The sequence below is a fragment of the Lagopus leucura genome, unplaced genomic scaffold (genome assembly GCF_019238085.1).
Source record: "Lagopus leucura isolate 7727_CA_CO unplaced genomic scaffold, USGS_WTPT01 Super-Scaffold_702, whole genome shotgun sequence".
Classification (NCBI taxonomy): domain Eukaryota; kingdom Metazoa; phylum Chordata; class Aves; order Galliformes; family Phasianidae; genus Lagopus; species Lagopus leucura.
In genome coordinates this window covers 9037017-9056336 of record NW_024962254.1, presented here as the reverse complement: position 1 = coordinate 9056336, position 19320 = coordinate 9037017, and the positions used below count along the sequence as shown (strand labels likewise).

General features: G+C 41.2%; 1 protein-coding gene across 3 annotated transcripts; it reads left to right on the top strand.

Annotated features, from left to right (window-relative positions):
- The first annotated feature begins 1024 nt into the window (after positions 1 to 1024).
- Positions 1025 to 16214, top strand: CCDC82 (coiled-coil domain containing 82). Of its 3 annotated transcripts, XR_006177320.1 has the most exons (9): positions 1025 to 1092; positions 1267 to 1804; positions 2939 to 3158; positions 4255 to 4347; positions 6133 to 6257; positions 6961 to 7131; positions 13312 to 13497; positions 14192 to 14643; positions 15932 to 16214. XR_006177320.1 is itself a non-coding variant. In XM_042862575.1 (8 exons), exons 2-8 carry the CDS (start codon positions 1274 to 1276, stop codon positions 14252 to 14254), a joined length of 1389 nt encoding a protein of 462 aa, XP_042718509.1. In that variant the 5' UTR covers positions 1025 to 1092; positions 1267 to 1273; the 3' UTR covers positions 14255 to 16214. The 3 variants fall into 3 exon arrangements, 2 of the variants coding, with proteins under 2 accessions (XP_042718509.1, XP_042718510.1); XM_042862575.1 differs by having other exon boundaries at positions 14192 to 16214; XM_042862576.1 differs by having other exon boundaries at positions 1031 to 1086; positions 14192 to 16214.
- Positions 16215 to 19320: the final 3106 nt, after the last annotated feature.

Here is a 19320-nt window from a genome sequence, read left to right as displayed (position 1 = left end):
AAAAAAAGCAATGCCTTCTTCTAGGGCAGACCACAGAGGACAACTGGCTGGCAGCATAGGCACCCCCAGTGTTCCAGCTCTGGGTGGCCCTGGCCTGGCTATGCTAAATCTCCCCATAATTATAGCTGCAAAAACCTCTGTTTCCATATTCCCTGTCATCTGGGGGTTGAATGTGCTAAATTTATCAAGTTTGTTCCGAAGACAGAAGAAGTGCACAGCTGAAAAGAAGCTGTTCCATCGAGAAGCCTCAGGCCAGGCCTAGGTGACCTGTGTGAGGGACTGTTCTTCAGGGGCTGTAATGATAGGACAAAGAATGGTTATAAGCTTCAGAAGACTAGGTTTAAATAAGGTATAAGAAAGAAATTCTTCATGATGAGAGTGGTGAGGCACTGGAACATGTTGCTCAGAGAAGCTGTGGGTGCCCCAACCCTGGAGACTTTCAAAGCCAGGGTTGGATAGAGCCCAGGGCAGCCTGATCTGGTGGGAGGTGCCCCTGTCCAGGACAGGGAGTTGGAACTCTTTGAAGGTTCTTTCATAGAATGAATCATAGAATGGTTTGGGTTGGAAGAGACCTTTAAGATCATCTAGTACCAACTAGTACTAGCTATAGGCAGGGACACTTCCCTCTAGACCAGGTTGCTCACAGCCCCATCCAGCCTGGCCTTGAATGCTTCCAGGGAAGGGGCATCCACAACTTCAGTAGGCAACATGTTCCAATGTGTTACTGCCCTCACAGTAAAGAATTCTTCCTAACAGCCCATAAAGCCTCAGGAACATACCCTGGCCAGGCTGAAATGCAATCAAAACCAGCCCAATGCTCCCCAGCTCTATTCCAGCCTGCTAGATGAGACCGTGAGGGCAGGGAGAGGATTCGAACCGGTAACCTCCGTCACTGCAGCACTGCGCCCCTATCTATAGAACTTGATCAACCCACGTGACTATCATCCCCTTCCCGCAGCCTTCCATCACTTCCGTAAACATCCCGGCAGTTGAGTGACAGTGACAATCAGCCAATCGAGGCTCGCGGAGCGCCGAGGGGGGCGGTAGCCTCTCCTCATCCGCTCGGGCGCTGGAGCGCGGGAAATGGTAACGGTGAGCGGAGCGTTGAGGGAGCGGGGATGGCGGCGGGCCGGGACGAGGAGGCGCGATCCGCGCGTCCAGCAGCCGCCGTGGCCGCAGAAGGAGCGCGATGGGAGGCGGTGCTTGTTTGGGTATGGCGTAACGTGGCCTTGTCGTACGGGTTTGTATTGTGGTGTGTCGTCACAGCTTCCCCATGGAGACGTTCGTCGGAAGATACGAGACAAGAAACAAGGCAGCGGGAGCCGAGCCGCCGTCCAAATCCCGGGTTGACTGGAGACGCACTAAGAGGGAGCCGATCCTGTGCTACAGCGATGAGGAATCCTCGTTTACCTCGGAGGAGGAGGAGTCATCTGTGTCAGAAGGTGAAAATGATGAAAGTGATGTGAAGGGCAGCCTTTCCGACCAGGAGGAGAAAAGCCACGGTGGAGAACTGACGGAGGATGGCGAGGAGGAACGCGTCGTGCCTGGAAAGCGTAGAAGGTTCAGCAGCTGCGTGCTGGAGGACAGCGAGGACAGCGAGGACAGCGATGTACTCGTTAGGAAAGTTTTTGCTAAACGCCGCTGTGTGATCGATGAAGACGAGAGTTCCCAAGAACAGCGGTTTGGTGAAGCCGGCCGTGCAGAAAGTGTTTCTGCTGCGAGGAAACGGGAAGTGCTGGAAAAGCTGCAGGACCTCGCAAAACAGCGGGCGACTCGGAGCTGCGCTGGGAGTGAAAACTGCGAGGTCTGGATTCTGTCATTGAAATTCGGTCCCCCTGGGAATTCAGGGGAAGATGATGAGTAAGAGATATGAATCAGTAGGATTTTTTCGTTGGTTTTGGTTTTATTCCTGAGAAATCACTAACCCTATCACATTTCAACTGTACTTACCTATTAGCTAAATAATAATATAATACTGACTGCTAAAAATCTTTGTCTAGAAAAACTTTTTTAGTTGAATTTTGATTGCTGAGGATTTAAGAATTTCTCTTTTTTCTTTTTTCTTTTTCTTCCCTTATTCTTTCATTCATTCAGTTGACTGAGCAATTTAGAATGCAGGTATCGACCCTGCCAACAGAGGGGTTGAAATTAGATGATCATTGTGGCCCTTTTCAACACAGGACATTCGATGATTCTGTGATTCTGTCTATCGTCCCTATGTAGTCTGAAGGGGAAAAAAAACATCTTTGGTGTTCAGTTCTCTGAAGTAAAGAATAGACATGTGAGAAGAGTATGGCATTATTTTTTATTCTTTTATTATTATTATGAGCATGGTATTATTATTTTTTAACAGCTGTTTACGAGGGTGGATACTGATGAGACAAGGGGGAATGTTCTTAAACTGGGACAGAGGAGATTTAGGTTAGATATTAGGAGGAAGTTTTTCACTCACAGGGTGGTGATGCACTGGAACAGGTTGCCCAAGGGGGCTGTGGATGCCCCATGCCTGGAGGCATTCAAGGCCAGGCTGGATGTGGCTCTGGGCAGCCTGGTCTGGTGGTTGATGACCCTGCACATAGCAGGAGGGTTGAAACATGATGATCTTTGTGGTCCTTTTCAACCCAGGCCATTCTATGATTTTTCTCAAGGCACAAAATATCTCTTGGAGTAACTTACATAGCTCAGGTTCACTTGATGCTATTGATTCCTGTTTGGTCTATGTAACTGGAGCGAGATACACGTGAAGGGCTGATCTAAAGTGGAAAGTAATTGTCACGTAGCACAGAAAAATGTATTTCTGGAAATAAGTTATTTCTTGTTAACTGAACAATTGGTGTTATTAGTAGCTCAAAACCTTGTCCAGTAGATATAGTACTTTCTTAGTGCAAACACTGAAAGTAATTTATTTGCTTTTAAATACTTTCTGAAATTTAATTAGGATTCTGATGGCGAAGCAGAAATAGCAGAGGAACCATTCTGCCAATTGCTCCTCACACCAGAAGGCAGTGAAACTGACAATGGAAGCTTGAAAGATTTTATAGTTGATGATGACGAAGACGATGATGACAACGTGGAGCACGTTAAGAGTGAAGGACATCCATGGCAGAAAGAGCTGAATGTTTCAAATAGCGGATTGCTGGCACACTACGTCCCACACTGTAAGACAAAATGTGTCACAGTTCTGTACCTACAACCTTCTTTTGCTGCTGAAATAAGCATTCAGGGGCTCTAAATACAAAATAGTGCTCTGTAGCAGGGTATGTATGTGGAAGTAGTCACGGTTTCCACAATAAACTTTTACAGTCCTTCTGTATCTTATTAAAGGGAGGGTATAAGTTGGAAGAGAGGAAGGGGAACCCTGTTACACTGATCTCACTCTTTTTTTTAAAAAAAATAAAAATAAAAATAAAAAAATTTGGTCTGTTTTAGGATGGAATTGTTCTTTTTGAGACACAAAACCTCCATCTTGTGATATATACACCAAGAGCAGACGCATTAATTCTGGGTGAATTCTGTTCTGAGGACTAACATAGGAGTCTTTCAGTTAGTTTGGGTCTTCTGCTTTTTTATTGTTGATTTTTGTGGGGGGTTTTTTATTTGCTTGTTTGTTTTTTAATGCAGTAAGACTGTTGAGGTTTCTGAATTCTCCGCTCAGTGTTAGACCAATCGCACAGTCAGAATGCCTCTCACATTGGTCAGATTCCTGTAATCTTAATGAAAACTGATGTCTGGATTGGTGAGAAGCCTGAGCCAGAAGTTTATGCTATTTCCCCTCTTGTGTATGTTATTTTAGAAGCAGGTTTGTACTGCCAGGATAGTGTGATAGTCATTGCCTTTGTAGTGGCTATAAGCAATTCTGGATCCTCCCCATTAAGATATGAGCAGAACTGTGTGTACTCGAAAGAAAACTAGGAGAAAAATCACAACCTTCTGTGGTTTGCAGTAATTCCTGCTATGCATAGAACAATTTCTTATGTTTGTGGTTGAGTTCTTCCTGTGTGCTCGTGATGAAAGGAGGTATGACTTTAGGATGTGCTAAAATTGGTTATGGTCACTGGGATGAGAAGCACTGTTTAAATGTAAGATCTTAAATGAGAATTTTGGATATGGGACATCAACATTATTTTTAAACCCATATGTAAATGACTTGAAAATTCTATATTTGCAGTCATAAAAAAGATAATCTGACAATTGCTGACGCGTTTTTCTTTTTTTTTTTTTTTTTTAATTCTGCTTATATTGTATTTTTTCCAGTTTGCCACAGCAGTCCTTATGAACATTTCCAAAGAATAGTAAAGGCTTTCCTCATAAATGCGATTGACGACACTTTTCTGAGCTCACTGTATGGTAAGTACATCACATTACAAATACAGTAGTGCATGCTTAGAATTAATAGATGATTTTAGTTATGGCAATTATTCTGTATTTGATTCTTTTTCTTTGACAGTTGTTCTTTGAGGTAAATTTCAACAGCAGGCAGTCCTTGTTGGCAGAGGAAGTGGCTTTCAGCACATGGCCTGGTGGGGCCAAATGGCAGCCCCTGAAGTAGGCTCAGAGGCACCACACGGATGCTCTGGGGGTGGACTGTCAGTGTCAGGTTGAGGAAAGCATCAGCCAAGTGCTGAAGGGAGGCAGATCAGCTATGAGGATGAATGAGAGTTTGTATTCTAAGGAATATCATAAGCTGTGAGTGTAACCTGGCGTAACCAGCGGCACGTTTTCAAAACTCAGAATGGACTTTTCTGAGTTCATGGAGGTCAATCTCTTTAGTGTAAAAATAATTTAGAGCAGCTAATTTAGTATTAGACTAGCCTTTTATTATGAACATTTTAAAAATCTGTCACAATCTTTCAAGCTTTCACTGTAGCTGACTTACTGAAAACATACATGAGAGAACAGTAGATTGTAAGTAGCTGTAACGACAATGACAATTCAGTTTTTATATAGAAAGCTAAGACAGCCAGTGGAGCTTCTCTCCTTTGCTAATGCTACTAAAAGATTAGGAAAAGTAACTGAGTGAGTTTCCATGTCTGCACATACTGAAGCCTGAGGCAGTAAGGATTGTCTTGTAGCTGTGGAAGTCCTGTTTAAATCCTGAAGTCTAGCACATATCTGGGAGATAACTGTGGAGTAGTTGTTTCATTTATCTTGTTATAGTTTATTTCATTTGCTTGAGTAAACATTTGAAGCTGTTTATGTTGCTCAATAGCAGCCATGTGACTGCTGCTGAAGGGTAAAGGTCACCTTCTGTGTGTTACTTAGAAGTGATGGAGTAGAGAAGCACTGTCAGAATTTCTGTTGGGAAGCAAGTCAGAGCAGTTTGATTCCATGGATTACAACCTTCTCTTTTATAGTCAGAAACACACAAATTGGGCGAGAAGCAAGACTCCTTAAATCTTCCTTTTCCATTCTTTTAGGTTTTGAGTGAGAGGTTCTCCATTTGGGTTGACAGTTTTTCACTTTAACCATGATTGTAGAGTTTATTCATGTACTTCTTGTGAGGCATACTTTTAAAATAAATAAGTAGTTCATCAGAAGGCTGGAATACCCCTCCTATGAAGAAAGGTTGAGGGAACTGGGCTTGTTTAGCTTGGAGAACAGAAGGCTGCAGGGAGACCTCAGTGTGGCCTTGCAGTGTTTGAAGGAAGCGTAAAAACAGGAGGGGCAACAGCTGTTTACAAGGGTGGATAGTGATAGGACAAGGGAGAATGGTTTTAAAATGAGACGGGAGGTTTAGGTTTGATATTAGGAGGGAGTTTTTCACTCAGAGGGTGGTGACACACTGGAACAGGCTGCCCAAGGAGGCTGTGGATGCCCCATGCCTGGAGGCATTCAAGGCCAGGCTGGATGTGGCTCTGGGCAGCCTGGTCTGGTGGTTGGCGACCCTGCACATAGCAGGGGGTTGAAACGTGATGATGATTGTGGTCCTTTTCAACCCAGGCCATTCTGTGGTTCTGTGATCAAAGATGCATGGATCACTTACATGGATAACACTAGTAAATTCAGTAGTAATTTATTAGAATCATTCACGGTTCGCCATATACAGAAGCATAATGTCCTTGAAATTTTTACTTGAAGAAATATGTACAACATATGATGGTCAGCCAATCAATAATGCCTGTTGCTGAACAGATGGAACAAGACAAAAGAAGTATGCACAGGATATGTTGCTCTCACTTCATTATTTGGATGACCGTTACATTCAGCCCCGCCTTGACAACTTAATCTCTAGAAGCCGCTGGAAAGACCGGTACAAGGTTTGTAGCATCTGCTGTAACTACAATAGTGAAGTGGTCTCCAGATCATATTTTTACTGGCAGATTTTGTCAGTAGTATAATTCTCAGTACCAGTACCATAACCATGTACATGTATGTTCTCAGTGACCTCAGTGCTTCTCCTGCTAACTTCACCAGGTGCTTTTTAGAGGACTTCTTGGCGCTCGTTCAGTGTTCTAATGGAATTAAAATCTTCCTCCAACAAAAAGAACAACTGATGTGTTCATTGTGAATCTACTACAACTTCTAAGATATGAGGCCATTAGACAGTAGCCTAGTCACTGTATGTGAATTAGTAGCATACTGTTCGAGTTATAGCTGTGTTGTCCTAATGATCCCCCCTGTAATGGAGTATGGGCCAGTGGTGAGATACAGTGTATTTATTTGAAGTAGGCCAACTGATAGAGTAACCACCTTCACACCCTCAACAGGGAAGGAAGGAGGCACGAAAGGGAACTGCAGGCCTGGATGCAGGAGCAAGTCTTTAGAACTGAAGCCAAATTAAAGAGAACTGGTGACGTGTTAGAAAACGACTGCGAAGGTACATGCTCCCAACTGAATGCCAGAAGATTTCCGACTTGAAGCTTGGTTTCTCTTACACTAATTCTGTGCGAGTAGAAAGTACTTAGCAACCTGTTCAAGTTCATGGAGATTCTTTAATGTTATCCAAAATGTGTTTTTCAGGAGCGTGTGGATTGTTACCCAGGTGTTCTCATAACCTTGAAAAATCCAACCAATATGTCTTGTCAGGCATGTGAAATGAATCGCTACTGTAAGTTTAATGTGCTGCTGTTTGGAAAGCTTTATAATAGTAAAACTCTGGAAGCAGATGACTTCATGTCAGATGACAAACAGGTAATTTCAAACAAACCTCATATCATTATTTTTAAGCTTTGTCTAGTGTTATGCAAATCATACAAAGAGTAGAAGTCCTGTCAGCACCTGTCAGCTGCTGTGTTTTTAAGTCTAAACTCCCCTTCATTTTTAAAATGTGACAGCCATTTTGCAGTTGGGTTCAGCTAGGAGTTGTGAAGGAAGTTCTTATGAAAGTGAGGAGGAATGGACACTTGTTCTCTGACCCCCCCAGCCCCTACATCTTGAGGAAAAGATCTCAAAAAATAACCTCACATAAAAATGAGTTTTAACAAATAAATAGTCAGTTTGTTTGTTTTTTTTTTCCCCAAGACCTTCGCTTTCAGCTGCTTTGCCATTTAATGTTAATACCTATTACAGCATGTGTACTTACACTGTATTAAGTACTACTAAGTGAATCCCATTGTGAGCTGAACCTCATGATTAAAAAAAATACTCTAAACCTAGCTTTATTTATTTACTTATTTTGTTTTCTATTACAAGCATAATTCTACCACATCTTATGTCCATAAGAAGAAAACTGATGGAAGACCTGCAGTTCTTCTTTCATTAGTTTTATCTAACTGGCATGAGATCGGTTTCATTGATCATTATTGCACTCAGTCAAAATCAACATTTATCTCAATTTTTCTTCTGTTTCAAGTCTCTGTAGTTTGAGTTGTATTCAGGAGAGGAAGGAAGCTCTCTAGATTCATGGTATCCTATATAGCCTGCTGAGCATGCTTGTCTTTTGTGTGTCATCAAGGCTGACAGCACGTATGAAGATCTGCCTACTAACTAAAGTTATAATATGAGCACTCATCTCTTTTTTCTCAAGAAGTTTTTTTGTTTGGTCAGAGAACATTCAATAGATGATTGGAAATCCTAAAGCGTGTTTTAAAGAAATGAGAATCATCTATAGCAGTAAAAAAACTACAGGGCTGAGTGTTGCTTTGAATGTGCCTGGCATTCCTGTTTTTTTAGCAAGTACCTGAGAAATACTGTGACTCTAAAAAAAAACAAACAAACAAACTTGAATAGATCCTATCTCCCTTGTGCTAGGAGTCTGAAGCTTTAAATCAGGAATGACATCTGCCTCAGAGTTACATCTGTTCTAAATATCAGAGTGCCTTTTCAATGAAACTGGATGACTTGAAAGCCCTTTACCTTTCTGCGAGCCTATAATGCCCTTAAGACATTCCCAGCGGGAGTCTTGCATTAATTAGCTGTCAGAAACATTATAAAAGCAACTTTCTGTGTAATGGGCAATCATCTCCATTGAATGGCTGTGTTTTTTACTTTGTTGCCCAAAAGGTTTATTCTGTGTTGGGTCACTGGGTTTGCTAATTCCATGCCTACTGTACTACTTCTGGAGGGTTCCTACTGTGCGTGGTGGCTGTAGGTCAGAACGCAGAGTGAAATAGTGCCACTGTCACCATAACATCCAGGTGCCACCTACTCAGGATTTTACTGCTTTATTCTTCAGATGTTTTCACATCTGCCTTTTCCCATGTAGCTGTTTGCTCAGGCAGAGTATCTTGATGTTTCAGTTGTGCTGACACTTGAAATTGTTGATCTTCTTTTAAGAAGGCTTCTTTTTAACTACCTCAGTATTTTCTACTAGAGCCTTTTCTTTGCTGTGGAACAACTTGTTCAAGCTAGAAAACACTTCCCTTTCAGTAATCTTGCATCTTTTTTTCCACTCTGTTGCCTTTGCTAGGACATGTTGGATTAAATTGTGTCCTTGGAAGGAAATTTATCTTTGTTACATAACATTGCGTTAGGCAGCCATTCTAGGTTTTACATTTCAGGGCTGAGACTTCTGAAGACCACGAGTCTTAAGACACCTGAGTGCTACCAGTATTTATGGATCTCCGCATCAAATGTACAGCTAATGGTATTTGTTATGGTTAAGTTTGCATATGGCCTTCCTGAGTAATGTAATTCCCAACCTCTTATGATAAACTCAAAGCACAATTTGTCAAATATAAGATACTGCTGCATCTGTGTAGTAAGCTGATGCCCAAGTTCTGCTTTTCTTTTCTTTCAGGACATGTAGAAGGTGTATTCCCTTACTTTGTACATCTAAAATGATGTCAGGACACAGATGAAGCACTTCAGTACTTGCTGAAAAGACAAAAGTGTCAGTGCAAGATGTTTTCACAGCATGTTTCGAAATAGGGTGTGATTGCATTTCTTACACAAAGTCCTCAACAGACTGCAAGCTTACCTTACTGAAGTACACCTTACTGAAGCTCGTTTGCATCTCTGCCAGTATTCTAACTTGGACATTTGAGGGATGTCATTGTAATTGTCATGTCACAATAACGGGCTCTGCAAGTCATGCATAGTGTGGTAAACCTGTGCTGCAGGTTTTTTTTCTTAAAACTGATCTCAGAACCTGCTGAACAGTAGTTCTTAATATTGCTTTGATTACTATCTGTTTGCATGATAATTAAGAACTTGGTTTTTCCCCTTATTTGTTGCAGGAAAGCACCAAGTTCTTAGGGTGTGGAGAAGCCATCTTGCTTGTACAGTCATTATTTTACAATTAGAGACCTCAATGCAGGGAAGATCACTAATTGAGAAATCTGTTTTTCATATGAGGTGTGCACCTTACCTGAGCAGAAATAATAAGTGGACTGGTGCAGAAATTTCATCTTACTGATATTTCCACAGTTAAATTGGAAGCTGGGTTAAAAACCCCTGTATTACTGTCCAAATGTTCTCCTACATCAGTTGTTCTTCCACTTTGGAAAACACTTGAAATATCACACTGAACATTAAACTTTCTTTCTAGCTCATTTTTATTCTCTCCAATAGAAGATGAGGATTTTTCTGTATCCTGCATAGCCCAGTATCTGGTGAGATGCCACATGCATACTCAATATAGCTCAGCTGCTGCAGAATAGGCAGACCCAGGAGAGAGAGAGTGATTGAGCACTTTGCAGTAATTTTTACTAATGGTTTGCTAATGCAACGTTCATTTTCCTATAGTGACCTGTAATTGAGGCTGCTAAAGGTACTGTTTTCAAGTTGGTTTTCAAAGCTCTTCTAGCAGAGCATTGATCAGCCTGTCCTGCCAATTGAGGGAAAAGAACGAACAAAAAGGGCTAAGGGAGCTACATAAAACTGACACTTCAAGAAAATAATTGACTGAAAGAAGGCAGTTCAGAACTGCCAGATCAGTTTGAATGGAAATACTTATTTGGGCTATTTCTAAAGTTTTCTATGAAAGTACCCAAGAAAAGTGGTTGTGTAGAGAACAAAAACAGACCTCCAGCCCTTCTTCTGCATAAAACTTTCCTTTTTCTCTCGTCTCTAAAGTATTCTGCTTTGCCAATAGGCCTGAAGAGAAACAGCTGTTCTAGTTTTGCTTAGGCTTGCAGTGATTGCTGTGAGTAGCTGCCAGTTCTCATCCCTCCACGGTCAAAGAGAATTGAACAGTTTAGGTGTCCCCCATCTTTCTCTGCTCCTGTGCCACCTGGGTTATGAACTGTTTTCTGCTCTCAGACCTGTTGTTCTGTTTCTATTCATATCTATGCTTAGAGGGCATGAATGCAGTCACTACATGTTATGCTGTTGTCAGGCTGTGCTTCTGCATTCCATACAAAGTGATTTAACACAGCTTTGGCTGATACGGCCAGCTTGAGGAGATAAGTTAAGCACTAGGATAGAGTCACTGAGGACTGCGAGGGGGAACAAATTAGAGTGTGTACAGTACTGAGATTCTTTCCAAAGCTGCATTCTGAAATAACATTGTATTTTTAGACAATCTCTCTTGCTTTATAACACAATAAGTAATGTGTTATAATTGTATGGGGTTTTTTTTCTTTTTTTGGTCTGGCACTTTTCCGCTCTGGAAATTCTTTACACCTCACACAAAAATAAACCATGACACTCATTACCACAAGGTACTCTGGAGAACAAAAAAATGTAATTGGCTCCTAGAAGGGATTAGACAGGTTTTTGGGGAAACTCATTCCAAGCTATGGAATATAATAGCTGGGGTGATATAGAATTTCTTAATCGTTGACTGCTAGAAGTTGGGTGGTAACACATGTACGTTCTGGTGTTTTTTCCTGTGTCTTGTACCACCTTCCAAAACACGTCCTGTTAGCTGTTATCACAGGGCAAGAAATAGGCCAGGCAGGCTATCAGAATGCAGAATTCTATCTCCTATTTTCTGTCAAGCAGTGTTCCAGACACTGCGCTTCATTACTTGGAATACTTCAGAAGCTATAAAATACCCTATGAAACACCACATTTCGGTTTTTGATTGCTTAATTATTTGACATGTTAGAAATTTGAAGAAGTCAAGGTTTTGCCTTGGTTAATATGTCTTGCTCATTGAAAGCACCAATAGCACCAAACACAAGCCTTAGTTTTTCAGCTTTGGGCAGGTGTAGAAAGTGGAGCTGCATATGAGTACATAGGCATAATTACAAGAGAATTGCACTGCAGAAGCAATCTTCTGTTATCTCAAGTTGGTTAACTTGTAGTTTATACACATCTTAGGTCAGATCAAATGTTCTTTTAAGTTAGTGTGCCTCCATTGGCTTAAGTGATATTTCTCCTGTTTATATCACCAAAACTGCTGGTTAATATATTTGAGAAATAAAGTATATTTGGATATTTAAAAAAAAAATACACAACCTTAAACTTGCGTTTATATTTATAAAACTTATGTAGACAAAATATGCTTTTCTGTTCCTGTCAGTAGATACAGCCAGGTTGGACAAATAGGCCAGATGTTACAGGGGGCTGCTGACAGACACAGCCATTTGATTATGCATTTAGGAAAGTTTCCTAATGCGGGATGTGAGCATTGATTAAACTGATAACTTGTAATATTTTAAAAAGAATATTCAGATGGTTACCAACAGCTGCAACAAAAGGCATTGCTGTTGTGCCTCAGAACTGGTGGTATTGCAGTATAGGAGGTGGTTAGTTGAAACTTCATGTGTGTTCTGAAACAGTAACACCATCGCAGCCTGTGTTACTGATGCAAAGAATTTTGACTTTTAGCCATTTACCTGCTTGTTACTCTCGAAGATGTAACAAACTTTGGACTGATGTAACATGTTGCCCTTGAAGCTTGTTTCTGTTGGTGTTTTTGGTTCTTCTTACTAATGCTGTATCAGTTTCTCTTGTGAAGACCCGAATTTCTTCATACATGTATTGATTCTCTTATTTTGGAGGGTAGAAAATCTGAATCCAAAAGCCAGCCAGACGTAGACTAATATATACGGGGCCACTAAGATGATCAGAGGGCTGGAGCACCTCTCCTATGAAGAAAGTTTGAGGGAACTCGGCTTGTTTAGCTCGGAGAAGAGAAGGCTGCAGGGAGACCTCAGTGTGGCCTTGCAATATTTGAAGGGAATGTATAAACAGGAGGGTGGACAGTGCTAGGACAAGGGGGAATGGTTTTAAATTGAGACAGGGGAGGTTCAGGTTAGATATTAGGAGGGAGTTTTTCACTCAGAGGGTGGTGACACACTGGAACAGGCTGCCCAAGGAGGCTGTGGATGCCCCATGCCTGGAGGCATTCAAGGCCAGGCTGGATGTGGCTCTGGGCAGCCTGGTCTGGTGGTTGGCGACCCTGCACATAGCAGGGGGTTGAAACTGGATGATCATTGTGGTCTTTTTCAACTCAGGCCATTCTATGATTCTGTGATATAGATATTTATTAATACATTTTTGTGTATGTATCTGTTTACGTTCGTGTGTCTCTACTAGAAGAATACCTATGTATTATTCAGTGTACAGAACACTAGAACTGGTGTTTCCTGTCCCTAGGACAGGCCTGCACTTTCAAAGCAAAAGTCATCAGTTTCTCTGCTTTCACAGTATGATGGTCACCTAAAATGCCAATGAGTTTCTAGAGTTCCTCCTGCAGACAACAGAGATTCTGTTAATTATAAACAGAACTTTGTACAGGTTTTGCAAGACAGCAGTGCTGATAACCTGTCATTGCACAGACTTGCATGCTGCCTGCTTGTGGCAAAATTTTTCTGCCCTGATAGTGAAATCTGTATTTATAGCATCAGTTATTTCATTATTGAAAAAATCTTCCTAGTCCGACTGATAACATTTTATTAGATAGGCTGACTTTTCCATGCTTTATACCCTCAAGATGATCACTGTTCTACCTGAGAAACTGATGAGTTTACTTTGATGTAGGTGTTGAAGGTCGGCGTAGTGTGTGCAAATCGGACCAAAGTTTATCACAATTTGAAGCACTTCAAGTACAAGTTGTATGTGGAGTGCAGCTCCATGACCAAGTTGGACGGTGTTGAGGATGAACCAGTTAAAGACACAGTTGAACGACTTTTCAGCCAGCTGGAAGAAACGGGATGGATTCAGAAGGTATGACTGAGTTACTTGATTTACTGTTTCTCAGGCAGATAAAATCAAACTGAGATAAGATTTAATTTAATTGATTTAATGATTTATTTCTGAATTAATGTTTTTTACTAATTATACCGTGGCCTAACTGTTCATTCACTTCTGCTGACTCAATCTCTCAAACGGTTGCATGCCCACTGCTTTCACAACACTGCTTTGTCAGCTCCTGACATCAAGCTTTCTGGCAGCTGCATGATCTTGGGGCTGTGGTGGGCAGGCTCGTGTTTCATTTGAAAGCAGCACCACAACAAACTCAGGCTGTAACTCCTGAAGGCTGGAAACGTACATGAAGCACAGCAAGAACACTTTTCTCTCTACATTGGAGTACTTTGATTTATTCAGAAGCACTTGATGAACAGTATTTTAAGATTCAAAGCCAGGCCTGATGTGGCTCTGGGCAGCCTGGTCTGGTGGTTGGCGACCCTGCACATAGCAGGGGGTTGAAACTGCGTAATCATTGTGGTCCTTTTCAACCCAGGCCATTCTATGATTCTGTGATAACTCGGAGTACATTTAGCAAGCTTTCAGATATCGTTGTTTCTGAGTTGTTATTGGCATGCTTCTTAATGTATTGAAGAGAAACAAAGAAAGCATTTTTTGCATAATTCAGTTGTTATACCTTGATAAAGTAATGCAAGTTTTATTTTATTTGCAGAAATGTAATGATCTTGAAAACTACATGAATGATGCAGACAGTTTCCAAGAAGAAAAAAATTGATTAAGTGGACCTACAGCTCTTTTAAAGACACCTTGTAAAAAATTGAATGGCCTGTTTTATCTGTATGCACTTCACCTCTGCTTGTTCTTCAAGATTCTGATAAGCTAAAAGACCGTGTTATGCTTAAATCCACAGGTCTGTAAACTACTGCTTAAGAAAATCTTGTATCTTTTTTCATCTGTGTGAATAATAACTTGAAGTTTTACCAAATCAGTCCTTCCATTCTTGCTGCATTGGTCACTTCAGGTTTCCTTTTATTCTTAAAAATAACAGATCAGTATCTTTTTGCTTGTGAAACAAAAGCTCTGCCCTCTGCCTGTTGATGCTGAGCTGTATCACTGGGAAGGCTGGAGGTCTTGAGACTTTTTGAAGTGGGGATATTTGGAAAGGTAAGTCTGTGTTACACAGGAACATACATGATTTGCATCATACCTTCCTTGCTGCTTGTTGTAAATTTGCAAGCAAGTTCAACTATTTAGAATAATAGTTATGATGAAAAGGACCCAAATGCAAAGACTTATTTCCCCTCTGAGGAATCACTAGGACCTGTTGTAAGGCAGCAGGGGAAATATTATGCAATCCTGACTATATTTGCAACACAGCAGTCATTCCTCTTCAGAGAGTAGGTGATGAGTCACACAGCGGGCGTCACAGGGTCTGAGGCTGGCATAGCCATCTAGGTGCTTCTCGGCCCCACAGGGCTCTCTCTGATGCTCTGATGCTGTCTGAGGCAACTTACTGAGATCTTAAATGACAAATTGTGTTGTGCAAACATAATGGCAACAACTTGCAGTAACTAAAAAAACACAAAAATAATGGATTAACGTGGACATGCAAGCTAAGCAAGAATTATTCCAGTATAATCTGACAACAGAAAGCAGGAATTATCTGGAATCATGATGCATGGTTTACCATGGCGTGAGTAGAGTAGACTTTGAAGACTGGGAAGGATTAGGTACTCTGTTGGCTATTCCATCCTGGTATTTTGTGCTGCATATAAAGTTAAATTGACATAACCTAACAGAAGATGCAGGGCACATGGTTTTGAATCCGGTTAGGAACTGTTCTTAGACTCTGCAGTATGCATATATTCTTGTTAGTCTGTTATAGCTGAGAAATTCAGTAAAGGGATGAATGATGCTGTTAACCCTCTAGATTTTTTTAACAAATTGCTTTCTCAGAACTAAAAGTAGGGAAACCTTTTTTTCACATATTTGTCCACAAAAACTTCTCATGTCTGATGTCCCACTCTGTTGGTAACATGCTGACCAGCTAGGCAACTACTGCCAGGCATACCACATCATGGTCAAAATCTGTTGGCTTTTTTTCTGTAGGACTGTAACTTAGATTTGTTATTCAGTAGCCTTGTTCCAGCATTCCTTGTAAGTAATGAACCGTTTTCATATTTTAAGGGGTTGAAACTCAGCAGTGGGTTTAAGTGGTGTGAGAGTGAGCTAATATCAGTTCTCCATTGCACCACATGTGTTGGTGAAAAATCCCAGTAAAGACACTGAGACTTGCTCTCAAACTTGTAAACTTATATGAGAAGATATTATTTTCATACCTTAATTTTCAGTTAGATATGTAAATATTCTAAGATTTTGTATATCATACTTATTTCCCCGGTTACCAAGCTGAAGGAACTCTTCTCTTTCGTTGTCCATCCCTGTTTTTCAGAGAATGTTAGTGAGAACACACCCATCAATCTACAAGTACCCAGGAATCAGTCTCAAGCATTTCCCTTTCAGGAAAAGCAGTGCCTGCTGATGCCATAGTTATTCCTGTTAACAAAATCTCTATGCTTCTGTTGATACCTTTAAAATAATTGTTTTGGTGTAACTTAATTCTCATGAAAGAAATCTGGTTTGCGAAGAGCGGATCTCACACTGCATAACAAAGTGCACACTCTCAGATCTTCCCAAATAGTAATAAATTGTGCTGCTTTCTGAATGTTCTGAAAGTTCTGGAGAACAATTTCTGTGTTAAAAAATTGCTATTGGAATGAATGGTCACATTTCTTGTTTTGCCACATTTCTTAGAATCGTAGAATCACCAAGGTTGGAAAAGACCCACAGGATCACCCAGTCCAACCATCCACCCATCACCAATAGTTCTCACTACACCATGTCCCTCAACACAGAATCCAAACGTTCCTTGAACACCTCCAGGGTCGGTGACTCCACCACCTCTCTGGGCAGCCCATTCCACTGCCTGACCACTCTTTCAGAAAAGTAGCATTTCTGAACGTCCAGCCTGAATCTCCCCTAGTGCAGTTTGAAGCCATTCCCTCTATTCCCTCCTATCACCAGTTACACAAGATAAGAGGCCAACCCCCAGTCACTGCAACCTCCCTCCAGGTAGTTGTAGAGAGCAATGAGGTCTCTCCTGAGCCTCCTCCAGACTGAACGATCCCAGCTCCTTCAGCCACTCCTCATCAGCCCTTTGCCAGGATGCCATTGGCCTTCTTGGCCACCTGGGCACACTGTCGGCTCATGTTCAGCCGAGCATCAATCAATACCCCCAGGTCCATTTCCTCTACGCAGTCCTCCAGCCACACCGCCCCAAGCCTGTAGCGTCGCCTGGGGTTGTTGCGGCCGAAGTGCAGGACCCGGCATTTGGCCTTGTTGAAACTCATCCCATTGGCTTCAGCCCAGCTCTCCAGCCTGTCCAGATCCCTCTGTAGGGCCTCGCTACCCCCAGGCAGATCCACACTTCCAGCCAACTTGGTGTCATCTGCAAACTTACTGAGAGTGCACTCGATGCCCTCATCCAGATCGTCAATGAAGATACTGAAGAGGACAGGCCCCATAAGTTGTTTAGTAGCATTAAATTGAATGCTACTAAAATCAGAAGTATGTTTGGGAAATTTTGGCTTGCTAAGTAACCTTAATATTTGAAGAAAACATACACTTTGATTGAAAATGAAAATTCACAAATTATTCTGGTGGTTATCTTTGATCATGTACTTTGAGCATTCTTGTATACCTACTGCATCCCAGATGATATTTCTCACCTCTGCTTTGCTTGCCTGAAAAGTTTGAGCTATCTACTTCTTTCTTGGCCTTGCAGACATTTTTTTCAAGATCTTATGCTTTTCTTTCTTTAAATAAATAGCAAAAGTTCTTGGAAAAAAAGCACCTCACAGTCTGATGGAGTTTTGCCTGTGACATCACCAGTTGGACACAGAAAATGCCTAGAATTAACATCACTGATTTCTATTTCAGTAGGAAACTGATGACATGGCTTGGCAGGGGACTAACAAAATGTTTGTATGTGAACTGTCTCAGACTTTGATGCTCTTCTCACCAAGATTAGAGGAAGTGATAATGTTTTTGTGGCTGCTGTTTCACCTGAAGAGCTTCTACAAGGCAGAGAACGTGAGGTATCATTATGACATGTTTACATTCATCTTCACTTGCAAAAAAAAAAAAAAAAAAAAAAAAAAATTGAAGAATTGTTTAGAAGATCCATATAAGTAAAAATTCAGTTTGGATTTTGCAGGACAAGCTGTAACTGCTCGGTGCTACATAGCACACAGTGCAAAGAAGGCTCCTACCAAGAAAGGTTTTCAGGTCCAATTGAGATAAGAATATTTATAGTGGAGAAATTCTGTGCAAATAACAACTAGTGGGAGAGGTCAGAGATCTCACCATCTTTCATGCTTTATTTTCCACTTCAGAGACTTCGAGTGAATTTAGTGGGTGAGAAGATATAACGTTTGTTCTGATAGGGCATTTTTAATTGTCTTTAGTTTTTGAAGTTGTAGCTCTAATTAAGATAAAGTGCCTGTCTTAATGCAACAATGAGGAGAGATCAGTGTGTGATTAGAACCGGAGCAGGTGATTAATGATCATACTTGGAAATTGCTTTAGTTCCTGTAGGGTTTCAATCATCTGCTCTAGTTGAAGTTCTGTGGCCTGGGACTATGATAATGATAAAATTGCACACCTTATATTTATGCATAGGATCAGCCTGCCAAACGCGATGTACTTCTAAGAGAGAAGGTGTGTATTCTATGTCCAATACTGGCAGGGAAGTATGAAGTTTCTTCTCCCTTTGTCCCTCTCTTTTCAGAAATAAAGTCGTTTGTGAATCAAACAGGATGGCAAACTTTGCTAACAGGAGATAGCTGATACTGTATTTCTTAAACATGGTGAAGGCATCTCCTGTTTCCCAAAAGCAGCTATTTCTAGTAGCTCAGCAGGGAATTACAGGCAATTCCCATGCTTAGCTCTTCTAGTTTACTATTATTTGGATAAATAAAGGCTTGTAGTTTTATCCTTCTTTAAGTCTTCCTGGATAAACAGAGTGGGTGTGTTAGATAAACGCATGCAAATACAGTGCTACTCCAAGAGAAACAGCCAGCATGAAGTGCACTTTAAAAAGTTAGCTTGCTGATTCTGCTCTGAGAAATAAAAAATATCTATTTCTAACCTGAATTTAGAGACCAGACAAAAGAATGTAGGAAAACATGACTGAACAGCCAAGGGATAGCATGAGGAGCATGTGAAGTGGTGTTGAAGGAACCCTCTTCGTTCCATAAATGTTCCTGTTTAGTTTACATGAATTGTGGTCCTTTTCTAGGTGATACGGGATGATGTGTTTTTGTTGTGTGCTTTTTTCTTTCCCCTGCTATTTATAAGATGTAGGCACAGTTTCTTTAGATTTCTCTGGGGATTAGATTCTTGATTAAAAACCCAGGTGTGTTGAAGACGGCTTTTGTACAGTTCACAGCACGATAACACATGAGCCTCGGGTCCAAACTTTCAGGGCAAGGAAACTGACCCAGCTGCAGTCAGTTCAGAGCTCTGCTCTGAAGCTTAGTGATGTTGCAGGCGAGCTGTATGGTATATTCAGCATGCCTACGTGTGCTTGTAGCTGCAGTCGTTCCAAATGGCAAAGAACATTCACTGGAAAGCAAATAGTGGCAATGGCTGAAAAGTGAGAGCCCTGGTTTGCAGAATTCTCTGCGGCACTACAACTAAGCATGTGCCATTTCAGTGGGGTTAATACAACTGAAGTCATTTGATACATGACTGTTAAGCGCAGATGAACACAGTATGTGC